The sequence below is a fragment of the Carcharhinus amblyrhynchos genome, chromosome 11 (genome assembly GCF_965287045.1).
Source record: "Carcharhinus amblyrhynchos chromosome 11, sCarAmb.v2.hapA, whole genome shotgun sequence".
Classification (NCBI taxonomy): Eukaryota; Metazoa; Chordata; class Chondrichthyes; order Carcharhiniformes; family Carcharhinidae; genus Carcharhinus; species Carcharhinus amblyrhynchos.
In genome coordinates, this window is record NC_137334.1 from 26520180 (window position 1) to 26539782 (window position 19603).

Below are 19603 nucleotides of genomic sequence, written 5' to 3' on the forward strand. Positions count from 1 at the left end.
CTTTGGATGTGCTGAGGAAATTATAATGTGCTTATAACAATGTCAGTTCTTTCGATATAAAGATCAGCCAATATTTACAATCCCAATGATTTATCCATGACACATAATTCAATAAGAAAATATAACGTCTAAATTAATGTATTTTGCAAACTAAAGGTTTAAGTAATCAGTGGTTCAAAATCAGCATGTCATCATTTCAAAATTGTAAAAAATGAGGTAATGATCTTGTGTTCAAAATTTAAATATGACATTTATTTTGTAGATTATGATGACAGGAAACTTACAATTTCAGTGAGTTTATAAATGAATTCCATGTAAACACCAAATGTCATTGCAAACAATAACTTACAAGTCACATACTTCCTTTCACGATTCGTTCATTGTATAGCTACAAATCAGTACAACAGAAATATAACAATGGAGGACATTGTTTACCTTGGTATTTCTAAAGATAAAACACAACAGTTGGGCTAGCTTCTAGAGACAATTCACACTGTGTGTAAAATTTGCCTATTGGAATAAATGCAGGGCTTCAAGCATCCTTTGACTTCTGCAGTTGCTGCATGACACTAGCCCTCCATGACATGAACGCTGCTGTAATTTCTAATCTATTATGGTTCAGCAGAACACAAGCAAAGAGCTCACTTGGATACAATACCAGACATCCTCAGTTGTACAGAACAAATTGTTTTCACAGTTACTATTTTGATGTAAAAGTGGCTATTTATTAGTAGTCAATTTTCTATAAAATAATATATATTCTATAAGTATTTTAAGAACTATTTTTCTTGACATTTGAAGATGCAACTAACTGCTGATAAGTAAAATATGAGGCAGATTTCTGATTAAATGCTTGCTTAATTTTACCCACCTACTTTACTGATGTATCCTATTAAACAGGCATTTAGCAGATGCTGTTGCCTTTGGAAGGGCTTGTGTTTGAACATCTGAGTCTGCATTGATAAAGAATACAGGAAATAAAGAGTTCATGGGAGAACATTGTTAAATATATCTATAGAGGTGAATATGCTATCCTGCAAGTAGCACTGAATCATAAAATCCCTACAATGCAAAAGGAGGCCACTCAGCCCATCGAGCCTGCACTGACAGCAAAGCCCTATCCCCTTACTCTACGTATTTACCCTGTTAATCCCCGTGACACTGAGGGATAATTTAGCATGGCCAATCAATCTAACTTGCATCTTTGGAACATGAGAGGAAACCGGAGCATCCAGAGGAAACCCACGCAGACATTGGGAGAATGTGCAAACTCCACATAGACAGTCATCCAGGGCCGGAATTGAACCCGGGTCCCTAGTGCTATGGGACAGTAGTGTCATCGTGAAGAGGAAACAAAATAGGTAAATATGTCACTACTACATTATATCTTATTAAAGGAAAATTCCTGAAAAGTAATTGATTGTGACGTGCACTGGCCAATGGTTTACTTAAAAAAATAAATTAAATAGTTGTGGGTCAATGACATTAAATAATTGCAGCAACAGTTAGATTTACTGCTTTCAATTTAATATTTTGCCCAAGATTTGCCACCTTGCATTTATTACTGGTTCATATAGATCCCATTTAAAATTACATAAGAAGTAGAAATACTGATGCTGTCCAGTAACTACTAATTAATTTTGTTGCTACAGAAAGGTAAATAGCACTAATTAATGGAGCTGAAGGCAGATTTTTGATGAATTGAGTAAATACTTTCATGGTCAACACTTCTCAGGTTAAATCACAGGATCTCATCATACAGATGGCAGCTATACTGAAGTTTTTCTTGTATTCGCTTGTAATACAGTGATAATTATGGAGCTAATTCTATGAATAATATTGTCACAAGCTTCATAGATCAAGTTTTTCCTGAAATCTCTACAAATAAGCATGACAATTGTTTTAAGTTAAATTCTATTCAGTCTGGCCTTCAGAACACCAGTGTTCTAGAATTACATCACCTCCCTGGCTGAGGTGGGATTTCTGTTCTGGGGTCAGAACTCAAACAACGGATGAAGTTCCCATGTAGCACTGGTGCCTGGTATAATCTTTCATCAGCAGGAATGACCTGCTTCCCAGGCTTGAGTGCAAATTGGAGATCCTTCAGCAATGGCACATCAGCAGTCCCACCATCCATAATTAAAGCTGCTAATGTAAGTAAGACAAAGAGAGTAAAAGGGCACTACATGATGGAGGCACCCATTAATGAGATTTATAGAAGTTTCACTACTAAAAACGCCACAGCTGTCAGGCTATCATCATGAATAAACAAACCCTCCACCCGACGATTGGCAGCTGCAATTGTGGTCCAAAAGCCATGCCAGGGCCTGGGCAGAGGATTCCCTAACAGGATGGAGCACTACATCCTACCAGCCTGCTGTTCAGTATCAGGAAATTGCAACACATCTGCCTCCTGTTCCATTGCTGCAGCCATTTAACATTTCAATTCCGTTTCTCTGCCAGTTTTGCTTTGAAGTGGGCCCTGAGGAGGTGCATGAGAGCAGCCTGAAATTACTGGCATTCTGAGTTTCCCTCTCTATTTCCCTGAGACACCTGTCTCGAGGAGTCATTACTGTCACACAGCTGAGATTGCTAACTCACCAACAGTGAAGCACCGTTTCAAGCCCTTTACTTTCAGTATATGTTACTTTAAAAATAGTTCTAAATGTAAATCTCATTTCAGCTGATCAAAAGTTTAACTGTACTTTGTTAACTTACTGAGAGGTGCAAATTCAAAATAAACAAGTCAATAAAACCTATTTTTAATTTAAATTGGTTGATGTTTGTGGCTGATGGATTTGAGTTGAATGCAGGTGAGGCTGGAAGTTAATACTGAATACCTTTAAGTATCATCGGCATATATCAACACAAGAACGTCTATAATTGACTTCTTCGAACATATACATTTCACATTTATGAGACCATCATTTATGGTCTAATCTTCTTCCTATTTCTCATGTTCAAATTTCTAAATTTTGACTGCTGTATACACAAAGTGAAATATTGTCAATATAAAATCTTTTTAAGAGAAAAAATAAAGTTTACAATACAGCAATTTTATGTTAATTCATCAGTGAATTAGCAGCTGGTTAAACTGGTTACAAAAAAGATAATTAAACTGATACAGATGCATTTAATCCAGATATATTAAATGATCTAGAATTGCAATAAACTGGGCCACATCTTTAGATGTCTTTTTAGTCTTGTAAACATTGCCTTTTTCTCCAAAAATTGAAATTACAGTTTAATCACAAGAATCGCTCATTTACAGATTTTCTTCCAATTATTCAGCTTCTTTAGAAACTGGTGACTGTCACTGAAATGGACAGCAAAGTCCCTCTGGTACCTCAATCAAATGACCATTCTACATATGAGCCTTGACAGTGACTGTTGGTGTATCAGGATCAAAGCTCTCCATTTCAATTAAGGGATAGTTATCAGATGCAGAAAGCCTAGGCATATTGAGGCAAACTAACTTGCTAACTCATTGTTGGCTTGATGAGGTGAGATTAAAACAGGAACTGAACCTGGAAACTTGCTGTTCTGAATAAGTCAATACCACAGCAGGAAGTCATGTGCCACAGTGACAGCACCCATACCTTTGGACCAGAAGCTCTGGGTTCAAGTCCAATGATGTGGAGATGCCGGCGTTGGACTGGGGTAAACACAGTAAGAAGTCTCGCAACACCAGGTTAAAGTCCAACAGGTTTATTTGGTAGTAAACGCCACTAGCTTTCAGAGCGCTGCTCCTTTGCTCACCTGACAAAGGAGCAGCGCTCCAAGCCACTCATCAATCCTTCATTATCACCGGGTCAAAATCATGGATCTCGGTCCCTAACATTGCAGTGGTTCAAGAATGCAGCTCATCCGCACCTTCTCAAGGGCAATTAGAGATGGACAATAAATATTGGCTTGGTCAGTGATGTCCTCATTTCTTGAATGAATAAAAATTCTCAAGCATCTTTGTTATCAGGTTAAGTTAAAAGAAATTGGACTCCAAGCTGGAGAGAAGTGTAGACTTAGGAGTAGATTTATATGATGGAAGGAGTTGGATTCTCCTTGAATAGACAGTTTGTTCCAATTAAACTTGTTAAGGAGGACAAAAAGGTCACAAAATTTTGTATCAGGCCAAATCTAGGTTGAATCCGTGAAAATAGTCGACCACTGGAACAGGTTGCCATCTCACGTAGTGGACACTGATTCATTCAATTCCTACAAGCAAAAGCTGAGCCTATTTTTGGCTGGGCGGAGATCATCTTGTACAAAAGGTCAGTACTGTATAACATTATCTGGACCTGAGAGATCTCCTGAACTAGTCTTAATTGCCTAAGGATCTAAGGAGTTGGGGGTGGGGATTGGGAGTGTGATTGTCAGCAGTTAGAGACAAATTTCCCAGACTTTTAGAGGAGAGTCTGACTTAGAGGCATCAGTCATTATCCCACAGGTGGTAGCTTCACACATTGATTCCTCAGCCAAGCACATACACCAAATGTCCAAATTGGTCTGGGTTTTGTCTGTTTTTTTTACCCCTTTCAAGAGATCCGTGATGTGCAAAGTCAATATATCTACATATATATATGAAAAGGACAAGGCAACACTACTCTTTTGGAAGCTGGATGGACCATCTCAAGTATGTCAGTGTTTGGTTGTTATTTCCTTCTTTCCCACCAATTTTCTACTTTGCATGTTCAGCAGGGCATTATCGCGTTGTTAGGAAAGATGGAAAATCTTCACAAACAATCAACAACACAAAATGTCAAAAATCATCCACTGGTTAATTGTTGCATTTGTATGACAGAGGAAGCCACTCTCCCTGATTCTTCCAGGCAACATAACCAAGACTGGAGGGCACTAACCGAGGCAAAATACAACTGCAAATGTCTGTCAAGATCTAGTTCAAGATCTGACCATCAAGCATAGAGTCCAGTTCGCGTTGCAACGGTGGGCCCATAAAAAGAAAAGTCTTTTTGACATGTGTATACCTTATTTAGAAACCCATGGTTTTCACTTCATTATTGGTCTATATGTTTTTTTTTCTCTTGGGTAAGTGTGACTAAATACTCACCCTTCCAAGGAAACCATTCATTTTGAAACTTAATACACAGGTGCAAGGTCAACTTTTGCAACTTTGCAAGTACCCATTTTGAATTGGACAATCTATAAAAAGAGTTAATATATTTTTCATTTTCAATTTCCTCCTCTCCACTCTAGAACACATTTACTGAAATTTCTTCCTGCCTTTGCCAATTCACTATCTTTCACTGTATGGGGCTTGACAGTGAGTAAGCTGGTTGACTACTTAATGCATTAAAACTGGTGTTAATCCTGTTTCCAGAAACGGTCCCCATCCACTATGAGAAGTAACTAGGTTGTGGTAGCCCTGGCCAAATTTATCACATTGGCTGAGGTAGGGTAACCCAGCACCAAACAAGGATCTTTCCGTTCTTGCATGGCTCAGGCAGTCACTGGAAAACTTAGTAAGGGCTGAAGGATTTACAAATTTCATAGGGTGACTAGGTACTTGAAAATAAAAAAGAGGTTGCACAGCATTTGGAATATTACTTTCAATATTTCAGAGAAATAATTGAACATTTTCATTTTGTTACAATTTGTGTTTGTCACTGATTCGAACAGTTACTCTCGTCAATTAAATTTTACTTTGGTAAAGCCATCTCTTAGTGATAATATTTGATATTTTCTGAATACAGAATCCAAGTTCAACTTTGTTTTTCAGTCGTTTACAGAATGAGTTAGTACCTGTGGGACATTTCACAATTCAATTTTGAAACAAGTACTCAACTTACGTATGAACAGCTTTTAAAATATAAAAGCAATATTTATATACAATGTTCTCAGCAGAAAAAAATACTATGCATAACAAAATGACATTTTTGTTCATATTAATATGTATTTAAAAAGCTGATATATGCATAATTTAACAATGAAAAATGTAAAGAAAAGTGCATGCCAATTGTGACTTGTCAGTTCCTGCTCTCTTATTTTAAGTGAGCTACAAATGCAAGTTTGAAGGCAGTTATAGGAATATTTGAAATATCACTTTAATGCTTTTCCTTGAATTATTTTATTGCGGTATATACCATAAAATTTGTTCCTTTAAATATTAAGTATTGTACTTTCTAAGGACTTTGTTAGTATCTTCGGTATGATCCTTGGGAATAAATTGGCTGTTAATGACAAGCAATAATTTTGACTTCATAATCAAGCTACTGTACAGTGGCTGGTTTTGGAATTATGTGAGCTTTCATTCTCCTTTCTGTTTTCTTTCTCCCGTATTTCCCGAAGACTTTATTTGTATTTCATCCCTTCACTTCCACTTCCTGGCTTGCTCAGTCCACATGAGATACAAGCCGTTTGGATTTGCTTCATGTTCTCCAGCGCTTCATTCTTAGCATTTTTCAGTATATCACCCTGGCCCTGCATACGTCAAAGGACTATGGTTACATTCATTAACTAACATATTAACATGTTTATAAACATGTTCATCTTTCAAATTCACTTTAAACAGTCGGCAAGAATGTATTTAAATACCAACCCAATTACTTAAGTTTGTATTGACCACAATTTATAGAATATAAAACACATGAGGACAAAGGAAGATTGTGATTATAGCTTGCTTACTGTCATTTTGTCATCAAATAAAATTTACAGACATTTAGATGAAAATTCCTCACTTAACAAGAATCTATTGACTTATATCACCAGAAATGTCTTGGCTTAGAGTGCAAAGGAACACATGAGTGTGAAAAATTCTGAACATTTTTAATTTCAGTTGCTAAAAACAGGGGCTGAAGTTCCTATATGCATTATTTTTATCACTTTGATTAATGTACGTGTTGCACCAATTTTCTGTGTGCTATTAGAATACAATTGTTAATTTATTTAAACATGTTAGCAACTTAGTTAAAATAGCATTCACAGGAACTTGACACAAATATAACCAGTGATGTAAAATAGCACATGCAGGATTTCAATGTTCAATGTTGTGCAGACAGCGTGGATTACTGACGTACTTATTAAAAGCTTGTTATAACGTTTATATGCCAATGGTGCCTCTGTGGCGGCAGTTTGTGACTGAGGGAAAACTGGCTGAGAATAGAATTCTTGCACAGTTCTCAATTAAACTTTCAGATTGACAAACGAGAAGGGTGTGTATTACTGTTTACTCATCTTCTTCTGCATGGCTGGGCCAGCAGAAAGAAATTCTAGAGCTGAGAGATTTTCCTCATGATTCAGGTCTCCCTCCATCGGCTTGCAAGTATGACAAACTGCAGATTTCAGTCTAGTGACTGGTGAGATTTGCACCAGTGCTTAACTACAAGCACACACAAACCAGTCCCAACGTAACCAATGGTAAAAGAAACAGTTTATATTCATAAACTTCTGGATCTTTGTCAGTTATTCTTTTTTGTACTCCTTAAGACCAGGGATATTTAATGCTACGGAATAGATCAATTTTTGCTTTAGCCATTCATGTTAACAACAAGCACTCCGGATCTTGCGAAGTACAGTCAGATGCTGACTCAAGGTTCCCTTTCTCTGCTATAATAAAAAAAATCAGCCCCACCTCAAATGAGCAATTCGAAATGAAGGCTCAAATCTAAGAGGGGATCTTATTGAAACATATAAGATGATTAGAGGTTTAGATAGGGTGGATAGTGATAGCCTTTTTCCTCGGATGGAGAAAGCTAGCACGAGGGGGCATGGCTTTAAATTAAGGGGGGGTAGCTACAGGACGGATGTCAGGGGTAGGTTCTTTACCCAGCGGGTGGTGAGGGATTGGAATGCCCTGCCTGCTGCAGTTGTAAATGCGTCTAGTTTGGGGGCGTTTAAGAGATCTCTGGATAGGTTTATGGACGAAAAGGGATTGGTGTAGGCTAGTGGGTCATTGTTTTTGTGGCTGGTCGGCGCAACATCGTGGGCCGAAGGGCCTGTTCTGCGCTGTAATGTTCTATGTTCTATGTTCTATGTTCTATCTATTAGTGCTGGAACTGCTGCACCCAATGCCAGTCAGATACAAAGTTGCACATTTATATGGTTACCTTTAAAAAGGCTAAACTTTTGATGACAGAAGAACCTTGTCAAGGGAGGAATCCACATACAGAACTGCAAAGAAAATCAGCATTGAAGACGTGTCCCCTTTTTAAGGTGTTAGCTGCAATATTCTGGTAAGTATTCAAAGGTCCAAACTTTTAATGAATGAGTGTGAATTCAACAACAGTTAAATGAATTAATTGAGTCAGTTTGGGGTAGGTAGTGAGGAGATCAAGAAGGTAGTTGGGTGGTAGGGAGTTGGTTGTGCATTTAAATCTGCCTAGCATATCATGGGTAACTTACTTCTGTTGTGGGCAAAGTTTTGGAAAGGATTATAAGAGATAGGATTTATAATTATCTAGAGGGAAATAAATTGATTAGGGATAGTCAACACGGTTTTGTGAAGGGTAGGTCGTGCCTCACAAACCTTACTGAGTTCTTTGAGAAGGTGACCAAAGAGGTGGGTAAGGGTAAAGCAGTTGACGTGGTGTATATGGATTTCAGCAAAGCGTTTGATAAGGTTCCCCACGGTAAGCTACTGCAGAAAATACGGATGCATGGGATTGAGGGTGATTTAGCGGTTTGGATCAGGAATTGGCTAGCTGATAGAAGACAGAGGATGGTGGTTGATGGGAAATATTCAACCTGGAGCTCAGTTACTAGTGGTGTACCGCAGGGATCTGTTTTGGGGCCACTGCTGTTTGTCATTTTTATAAATGACCTAGATGAGGGTGTAGAAGGATGGGTTAGTAAATTTACTGACAACACCAAAGTTGGAGGAGTTGTAGACAGTGAGGATGGATGTTACAGTTTGCAGAGGGACATAGATAAGCTGCAGAGCTGGGCTGAGAGGTGGCAAAAGGAGTTTAATGCGGAAAAGTGTGAGGTGATTCATGAGTAACAGGATTACAGAGTATTGGGCTAATGGAAGGACTCTTGGTAGTATGGATGAGCAGAGGGATCTCGGTGTACATGTGCATAGATCCCTGAAAGTTGGCACCCAGGTTGTTAAGAAGACATACGGTGTGTTAGCTTTTATTGGTAGAGGGATTGAATTTCGGAGCCGTGAAATCATGTTGCAGCTGTACAAAACTCTGGTGTGGCCGCACTTGGAGTATTGCGTACAGTTCTGGTCACTGCATTATAAGAAGGATATGGAAGCATTGGAAAGGATGCAGAGAAGGTTTACCAGGATGTTGCCTGGTATGGTGGGAAGGTCTTATGAGGAAAGGCTGAGGGACTTGAGGTTGTTTTCGTTAGAGAGAAGAAGGTTAAGAGGTGACCTAATTGAGGCATACAAGATGATCAGAGGATTAGATAGGGTGGATAGTGAGAGCCTTTTTTCCTCGGATGGTGATGGCTAGTACAAAGGGACATAGCTTTAAATTGAGGGGTGATAAATATAGGACGGATGTCAGAGGTAGGTTCTTTACTCAGAGGGTAGTAAGGGCGTGGAATGCCCTGCCTGCAGCAGTTGTGGACTCACCAACTTTAAGGGCATTCAAATGGTCATTGGATAGGCATATGGATAACATTGGAATAGTTTAGGTTAGAGGGTCATTAGATTGGTTCCACTGGTCGGCGCAACATCGAGGGCCGAAGGGCCTGTACTGCGCTGTAATGTTCTATGTTCTAACTATCCAGCTATGTCCTGTAGATTTATCCAAGTTTCCAACTCTAGCTCAGAGTAGCAGACATTCATGCTGGGTCCAGGGAACAATAAATTGCCCATTGGAAATTTTAGCTCCTGGGGCAATTTCTATCTAGGTCCATGAGTCAGGACTTCTGCAGAATCCTAACGCGTTTTTGGTTGTACATCCATCCTCCAACAATCTGGAGATGGAAAGATTTGGGCCATAATCACTTATGTCACTAAGTTGCGATCTTTAATCAAAATTTAGTGTTTATTGTAAATTTAATTGCATTAAATGTTTATTGTAAATTAAAATGTGTTTTTTTATTTTCATTCATAGAGTCACTACAGATTAAATTCATTTGTGAAGTGCCACGTCTAGTGGTGCTACATAGACTACCTCGATTCTCTGGGGGCAAAGAGTACTGTGGGTTATTAACTGCATGGGTTACACAGCGTTCAGCAATGATAACAATGGACAAACCTGCATAGACTGTGCAGGTAATGATCTGTGACACTGTCTGCTCCAAAGAATCAATGTAATCTGTGCATTGCCACTTTGAGTGGTGCTATTAAATAAATTTCACCATTGGAATCCTAAGTATAACAGGAGGTCACTTGGCCTGTCATACACATATTGGCTCTTTGGAAGAGCTGTCTGACTTAGTCCCACACTCCAGCCTTTTCCCCAAGTATAAACGCAATAGACTGTTAAAAACTGGTTCTATCAATGTTCTGGTTGTGCATTCCAGATCTCAATAATTTTCTGTATGAAGAGGTCTATCCTCAGTTCCACCTTAGTTATTACGCTGCTTATTTTAAATCTTTAACCTATGGTTGTCAGCCCATGACCTCGAAGAAATAGCTTCTTCCTACTTCATTAAACTTTTATAATTATTAGCTTTAATAGGTTTTCCCTTAACATGCTCAAAACAATACCAACTCCTCTAATTTACGAACATAAGTAAACTCCCTTATTCTTGGTATCATTCTAGTAAACCTCTTCTGTTTCCTCTGTTGGGCACTGACTGCCTTTCCCATTGACTCTGTCTACACTTTCTGCTGCCTTGGCAAAGCAGCCAGCATAATTAAGGACCCTGCGCACCCCAGATATTCTCTCTTTCATATTCTTCCATTGGGAAAAAGATACAAAAGTCTGAGGTCATGTACCAACTGATTCAAGAACAGCTTCTTCCCTGCTGCCGTCAGACTTTTGAATGGACCTACCTTGCATTAAGTTGATCTTTCTTTACATCCTAGCTATGACTGTAACACTACATTCTGCACTCTCTCGTTTCCTTGTCTATGAATGGTATGCTTTGTCTGTATAGCACGCAAGAAACAATACTTTGCACTGTATGTTCATACATGTAACAATAATAAATCAAATCAAATCAAAGATGTGGTGTTCAGAATTGTACAGAGTACACCAGCCAGCTGCTGTCTATTCAGAGATTTGAAAAGATTTCGTGTAACTTCGTTGGTTTTGTATTGAACGTCCCTATATAGTAAGCCAAATATCACACATGCTTTCTTAACTTTCTTATCAACTTGTCCTATTCCCTTCAAATATTTGTGAATATGCACCAATAGGTCCCTTTGTTCTTGCACCTTCCAAAATTGTACCATCTGGATTAAACTGTCTCACCACATTGCTTCTCCTGAAATGCATCACTCCACACTTAAGCTGTATTGAACTACATTTGCTGCCAGCCTATGTCCTGATGTCTACTACTATCATTACTCACAAATTACTATGTTGCTAAGTTTCTCCCTGGTAGTAGGGTGAAATGGGAGATTTCTGACCAGTTAATAAGGTTTTAGACATAAGGCACTGACAGAACTACCAGTAAAGAGCTAAATGATTCTTGAAACATGTTAAGAAGCTAATGAGAGAATAGTTTACACATATGTGAATGCAGTAAAATAATTAAACAAGTAATTATTATTTAAAAACATATATACTGATATTTTAATGTATTTTAAGTATTGTATGAATCACTGTTCGCTTCAGCCAAAAGCAGGTTACCGCAATGTATGATGGTAAAGGCGAATAGTTCAGACCTAAAGGTCTGGGAATCCTATAGTTAGCAAAATTCATATCAGAAAGTTTTTTTATGCAGATAAACATACAACAACATTTATGAGTGGGTGTATTCATTGTCTAGACTTATACTGGAAATGTGATCGGATGCGGGATCACATGTCCATTTTCTTTGGACATGATCCAGTGGGAATGTCCCCTTTGACCCCTGTAGTAGGTCTAGGGTAACCAGGCAACAAGGAAGTGACTTTAGTCAAGATGGGAGTTAGCATCCAGACTTAATGGATGATTTAGATATCATTGTGCTGGATGGTAGAATGCAAACGGCTGAGGTGAATGTCAGGGATTATTATTGATTTGTGTACAGTGAATGTAATTGCTTTTAAGCTAATGTAAGTTGGGGATGATTAATAAGAAAAACTGTAATTGATTTGTTTTGATTGTATACGTCAGATTCATCGGGGAGGTTCTATCGCTCTAGCTTGGAGCTACTTAACCCTTTAGATGATCTCCTTGCAGCTGCTTGTTTTACTTTTAAATAAATATTCTGTCTTTATACAGAGACATCTGCCTCGTGAGTTTTGTATTGTCTATAGTTAAGACAGTACCAGTCATTTTGTTTTACTCCACAATGTAGGGTATTTGAGAATTCATGGGCGTGGCTGTCCATAGTCTTTTGTACATTGCCCCAGACCCAGGTAAGGATCATATGTGCCAACCACGGCCAACTACAGAACCAGTGAATTTTCAGTGGTGATGGGAGAAAAGTTAGAACCTTGAAGGACATTGACTGCTCACAAATAAATGATCCTTTGGCTTTCTTTTAAGTATGACTCGTTCAATGAGAATGATGAGGAGATGATGTGGGTATGCCGGCGTTGGACTGGCCTGAGGCCAGAACTCTCCATTCACCTGACGAAGAGGGAAACCTCGAAAGCTTATGAGTCTATTATCAAATAAATCGGTTGGACTAAAACCTGGTGTTGTCAGACTTTCTACAATGATGAGGAGATACAGGTTCTACTTGTTGAAAAGCATCATCTTCATCGGGCCTATCAGAACGACCCATCGTCAGCTGCCAAGAAAAATGCTTTTACCAGTGCTCGCAGGACAGTCCAGAATAAACTGCGTAAAATGCAGGATGCCTGGTTGAGCGCCAAGGCAGATGAAAAACAGGGATATGATAGGATTAAGGAGAATCCTAAGGCGTTCTATAGATATGTTAAGAACAAAAGGTTGGTTAGGGCAAGATTAGGGCCAGTTAGAGACAGCAGTGGGAATTTATGTGTGGAACTGGAAGAGATTGGAGAGGCATTGAACCAATATTTCTCTTCAGTGTTCACGCAGGGGGACATAAATGTAGCTGTGGAGAACACTGGATTACAGGGTTGTAAACAGGACAGTATTGCAGTTGATAAGGAGGATGTGCTAGTTATTCTTGAGGGTTTGAAAATAGATAAGTCCCCTGGGCCGGACGGGATTTACCCTAGGATTCTCTGGGAGGCAAGGGAGAAGATTGCAGAGCCTCTGGCTCTGATCTTCAGGTCGTCGTTGGTCACCGGTATAGTGCCAGATGATTGGAGGTTAGCGAATGTTGTCCCACTGTTTAAGAAGGGGAACAGAGACTTCCCCGGGAATTACAGACCGGTGAGTCTTACTTCTGTTGTGGGCAAGGTTTTAGAAAAAATTATTAGGGATAGGATTTATAGTTATTTGGAGAGTAATGAAATGATTGGAGATAGTCAGCATGGTTTTGTGGAGGGTAGGTCATGCCTTACTAACCTTATTGAGTTTTTTGAGGAAGTGACCAAAGAGGTGGATGGGGGTAAGGCAGTTGACGTGGTATATATGGACTTTAGTAAGGCGTTTGATAAGATTCACCATGGAAGCCTTCTGCAGAAATTGCAGATGTATGGGATTGAGGGTGATTTAGGAAATTGGATTAGGAATTGGCTGGCGGATAGGAGACAGAGGGTGGTGGTTGATGGTAAGTATTCGACATGGAGTTCAGTTATGAGTGGTGTGCCTCAAGGATCTGTTTTGGGGCCACTGCTGTTTGTAATTTTTATAAATGATCTGGATGAGGGTATAGCTGGGTGGATTAGTAAATTTGCTGATGACACCAAAGTCAGAGGTGTGGTTGATAGTGAGGAAGGGTGTCTTAGTCTACAGGGAGACTTGGACAAGTTGCAGAGCTGGGCCGAGAGGTGGAGGATGGAGTTTAATGCTGAAAAGTGTGAGGTAATTCACTTTGGCAGGAATAACGGATGTGTAGAGTATAGGGCTAATGGTAGGACTCTGAATAGTGTGGATGAACAGAGGGATCTAGGTGTATGTTTACATAGATCCCTGAAAGTTGGGAATCAAGTAGATAGAGTTGTTAGGAAGGCATACGGTGTCTTGGCGTTTATTGGTAGGGGGATTGAATTTAGGAGCCGCAGCGTCATGTTGCAACTGTACAAAACTCTGGTGTGTCCGCACTTGGGGTATTGTGTGCAGTTCTGGTCCCCACATTATCGGAAGGATGTGGAGGCTTTGGAGAGGGTGCAGAGGAGGTTTACCAGGATGTTGCCTGGTATGGAGGGAAGGTCCTTTGAGGAGAGACTGAGGGATTTGCGGTTGGTTTCGTTAGAAAGAAGGCGGCTGCGAGGGGACCTTATTGAAACATATAAGATAATTAGAGGTTTGGATAGGGTGGACAGTGATAGCCTTTTTCCTCGGATGGAGAAAGCTAACACGAGGGGGCATAGCTTTAAATTAAGGGGTGGTAGTTATAGGACGGATGTCAGGGGTAGGTTCTTTACCCAGAGGGTGGTGAGGGATTGGAATGCCCTGCCTGCTGCAGTTGTAAATGCGCCTAGTTTGGGGGCGTTTAAGAGATCCGTGGATAGGTTTATGGATGGAAGGGGTTTGGTTTAGGTTAGAGGGTCATTGTTTTTTAACTGGTCGGTGCAACATCGTGGGCCGAAGGGCCTGTTCTGCTCTGTAATGTTCTATGCTGACAGAAATGACTTGAAACGGTTCTATGAAGCCCTCAACACTCTCTATGGACGTCAATCTCTCAGGAGCTCCCCCCTCCTGAGTACAGATGGTACAACTCTCATTACAGAGAAGGCTCAGATCCTGCAGAGATGGGCTGAACACTTTGAAGCCATCTTCAACTGACCATCATCTATTAACAATGAGGCAATAGACAGGACTCCCCAGGTTGATATCAACAGCACCATAGATGGCCCACCGGTAATAGCCGAAGTCACGAAAGCCGTCAGCCAGCTATCCGGTGGCAAAGCCCCAGGGACAGATGCCATACCCGCAGAGATCTATAAAGCTGCTGGTCCTGCACTTATCGAGAAGCTCACCGAGTTGTTCCAGTCCTTTTGGAAGCAAGGATTCATTCCTCAGGAACTTAAAGATGCTTCCATCGTACACCTCTACAAGAGGAAGGGCAATCGGCAAGTATGCGACAACCACCGAGGAATCTCGCTGCTCTCCATCACAGGAAAAACCCTCACAAGAGTCCTGCTAAATCGTCTGGTCACTCATCTGGAGCTGGGCCTGTTTCCAGAGTCACAGTGTGGCTACTGCAAAGGTCGTGGGACTACTGACATGATTTTTGCTGCACGCCAACGTCAGGAGAAGTGTCAGGAACAGAATCATGAGCTCTACACAACCTTTGTTGACCTCGCGAAAGCCTTCAATACCGTAAGCCGACAAGGCCTGTGGAGGATCATGTCAAAGTTCGGCTGCCCCCCAAATTCATTCAGATGGTACGCCAGTTCCATGATGGCATGATGGCCAGAATACTGGATGGCATTCCCAGTCACCAATGGCGTCAAACAGGGCTGTGTGCTCGCACCCACACTGTTCAGCATGATGTTTACTGCCATGCTGAATGATGCCTTCCAGGACAGTGTTGCTGGAATCAGCTTCAAGTACAGAGTGGATGGGAAGTTCTTCAACCTGAGGAGACTTCAAGCTATTACCAAAGTGAAGGTGATTGTTCTGAGAAATTTTCTCTTTGCCGATGACTGGGCCCTGTATGCTGGCTCAGGGCCTGCGCAGTCAGGGCGCAGTCAGATGCAAGTCAATATGGACAAATTTTTCACGGCTTGTGACAACTTTGGACTCACCATCAACATTAAAAAGACCAAAGTCATACACCAGCCTGCTCCTCATGCACTGTACACAGAACCCATAGTCACAATCAAAGGGCAGGAACTACGGGCAGCGGACCAGTTCACTTATCTTGGCAGCACCCTCTCCCAAGCAATGACTATTGATGCAGAAGTTAACTGCTGAATAGCAAAGGAAAGTTCTGCTTTTGGTAGACTGTGCTCCACTGTATGGGAACGTTGAGGAATCAGCCCAGCAACAAAACTGAAGGTCTACAGCACCGTGGTACTCACCACCCTCCTGTATGCCTCTGAAATGTGGACTGTGTATTCAAAGCATGCAAGACAGCTCAATCATTTCCACATGATTTGTCTTTGCAGAATATTACGCAACTGATGGCAAGACAAAGTACCAGATACTGAAGTTCTCTCTAGAGTAAGTCTACCATCAGTCCACACACTGCTGATGAGAGCGCAGACCCAGTGGGCAGGTCATGTCATCCGTATGTCAGGTGAGCGCATACCCAAGCAGCTCCTTTTTGGGAACTCTCTGCTGGAAAACGCTCGCATGGAGGGCAGAAGAAACGTTTCAAAGATACACTCAAAGCCTCCCTGAAGTCGCCTGACATTGACACGACCACCTGGGAAACGCTGGCACAAAACCGCCCTACCTGGTGCTGCCTCATCCACAAAGCTCACGAAGCAAGGTGTATTGCTGAAGCACAACTTAAGCGTGAGCTGCGCAAGTGCAGAGCCACCAGCGCAACAACCACAGTGTCTACACAAGTCTGTCCAATATGTGCCAGGACATTCCGTGCCCGAATTGGCCTGATCAGTCATCTTTGGACACACAGCAAGCAGCCTCAAAATGACTAATGGTGTCGAGGACCTCATCAATGACGATGGACGAATAACAAGTACATATGAGGAAGGCATTAGGAAACCACTGCATGCATTTTTTCACCTCGTCATATTGCTCATTGAAGTTGAAAATGGCTAACGATAACAAGAAACTCTAAAGAACACACAAGTTGTGAAAAATTGAGCAGAACACCTATCCACGGGCATGCTGCTACTACAAGTTTTGAACTGGCTGTAATATTTGAAACATCTGGAGGTCAAACTGGATGTCAATTTACCACTATCCCTTAAATACCTTGCAATTTTATTTTATGAATAACTTCATAATATGCTTTTTGAAAGTCAGTATATTCATCTACTTCACTATCTGCACCTTCTCTGATACAATAGCAAATACTATGAGTGCTGGAAAACAAATAAAAACAGAAAATGCTGGAAATACTTAGCAGGTCAAGCAGCATCTGTGGAGATAAATCAGAGTTGACATTTCTCTCTTTTACTTCATCGAAGGCCTCTTTGAAATATTTTTATAAATAACTGTACGAATTCTCAATCTCTCTCTTGCTCTCACGCTGTGATATTCTCATAGTTCACAGCATATTCTGCATTCAATTATATACAAGTATACACTCTAAATATGTTTTCCATAAATCCTTTTAGAACTACACAACAATAACAATTTATATTGTCACTCATACAACTACTTTACTTGTTTACTCTGTACTGAAATAACTAAATTCACTTTGAAATCTTTGCACCTGCCATCTCCATGAACTGCTTTGACCTGGTTCTGGGGAATTTGGCAGGTGAAGTGGATCAAGTATTAGCAGGGAAACATTTAGTAAATAGTGATCATTGTATCATGGCATTTAGAATAGCCATGGAAAAAATCAAGGGGCAAATTAGAATAAAAATACTGAATTGGGGAAGGGTCACTTCAGTGGATGTTAGCAGATCAGTAACAGAAAACTAGAATGAAAGATTGGCAGCAAAACCCCAATGGGAAAATGGGCTGCCTTTAAAGAGGAGATGGTTCTTATATGATTGAGGTGCATTTCCATGAGGGGAAAAGGTAGAGCAAGCAAAGCCAAAGCTCCCTGGATGACAAAAGAAATGCAATATAAGATGGAGCAGGAAAAAGAAAGTATTGACAGATGTCAGGTTAATAATACTTGTAAGAGCCAGGTTGAATATCGAAAATTCAGAGGGAAAGTGAAAAAGGAAATCAGAAAGACAAGAGTATGAGAAGAGAATAGCAGCTTACATAAAAAGGGAATTCAAAAGTCTTATATCAACATACATATAGTAAAAAGGGCAAGAACAGAAGGGGTGAGGGCAGTTAGGATTGAAAGGAGGATCTTTGCATGGAGGCAGAAATCATAGGTGAGCTGTAAATGAGTTGCTGAAATCATACGGTGGGATTTTCTAGCTCCGCCCACTGCAAGGCCTGTCCCGTCCCACTGAAAGTCAATGGAGTTGGACTTTTGACTGGGCCACCGAATCTCCCATGGCAGGTCCCATCTCAAAGGGGCTGGAAATTCCTAACCAGAGTGGAAGAGGAGGTAGTTGTCTTATTGGATGGGCTAAAAATTGACAAAGAGGCAGTCCTGGTGAGGCTGGCTTATTCAAATTTGATAAATCTTCAGGGTTGGAAGAGATGTATCCTAGGTTGCTGAGGGAAGAAAGGGCAGAATTTATGGAGGAACTGGCCAAATCCTCCAATCTTCCTTAGGTGTAGGAATTGTGGTAGTAGGCTGTAAATTCCAAATATTAGACACTTGTTCAAAAAATGCTAAGGATAAACCTAGCGACTACAGGCCAGACAGCTGAACTTAGTTGGTGGGCAAGATTTTAGAAATAAATGATGACCCAGGATTAAATTAACAGTCACTTAGACAAATGTGGATCAATTAAGGAAACCCTCCGATAAAAGAAAAATGCTGCAAATGCTGGAATCTGAAACAAAAACTGAAAAAGCTGGAAGATCTCAGCAGGTCTGATAGCATGTGTGGAGAGAAAATGGAGCCATCATTTCAAGTTTGGATGACCCTTCATCAGAGCAAAAGGCAAGTAAAGTAGGATGAGATTTATACTGTAAGGTTGAGGAGTGGAGTGGTGGGGGGTGGAGGAGGGAAGGGGAGCAGCTTGGGTGACAAGGGGAGGTTGTAATTGACTGAAGTGTCATAGACAAAAGGGCAAAGAGAACGTAAATAATGGTGATAAAATTTGGGACTGCTGCTAATAGTATCCATTAGGTAATCAGAATGTGTCAATGGCAGAACAAAGGTACATAGCATCAAAGGACTACTGAGGAATGTGGCAGGTGGCCCTAGTGAGGTGGGTGAGGGGAGGAACAAGAAGGAAAGCAAGATTTAGAAGTGGACAATTGAAACAACAGACAAAATTAAAATTTAAAATATAGAACAAGAATATAAAATAATAAATTAATTAAATAAATGGAAATGGAGCGGAGGTGGAGGAGAATTCATGTTCTGAAGTTGTTGAACTTAATGTTCAGTCCGGAAGGTTGTAAATTGTCTCATTGGAAGGTGAGGTACTGTTCCTCCATTGGGTTTCACTGGAACACTGCAACAAGCCAAGGACAGATATGTGAACACAAGGGCAGGATGGTGCACTGAAATAGCAGGTGACAAGGAGGTCTGGGTTCTGCTTGCGGACGGACCAAAGGTGTTCTGCAAAGCAGTCATCCAGTCTGTGCTTGGTCTCTCCAATGTAGAGTAGACCACATTGGAAGCAACGAATGCAATAGACCAGATTAAAGCACTGCTTGGCACCTTCCATGACGACATGGGAAGGTGCTGTGGACGGTAGATGAAATGTTAAGTGTGATGGAGGAGTGGACTAGGGTGTCCCAGAAAGAATGTTCCCTGCAGAATGCTG

At 40.6% G+C, this 19603-nt stretch overlaps 1 protein-coding gene across 1 annotated transcript in view; it reads right to left on the bottom strand.

Moving 5' to 3' along the window:
* Positions 1-276: 276 nt before the first annotated feature.
* LOC145349988 (inactive phospholipase C-like protein 1) overlaps positions 277-19603 on the bottom strand; it is a 389665-nt gene continuing 370338 nt past the window's right edge. The window contains exon 6 of the mRNA XM_080198775.1: positions 277-6435. Coding sequence (XP_080054901.1) covers positions 6307-6435 — 129 coding nt within the window. The 3' untranslated portion in view covers positions 277-6306. The remainder of the gene's footprint in view (positions 6436-19603) is intronic.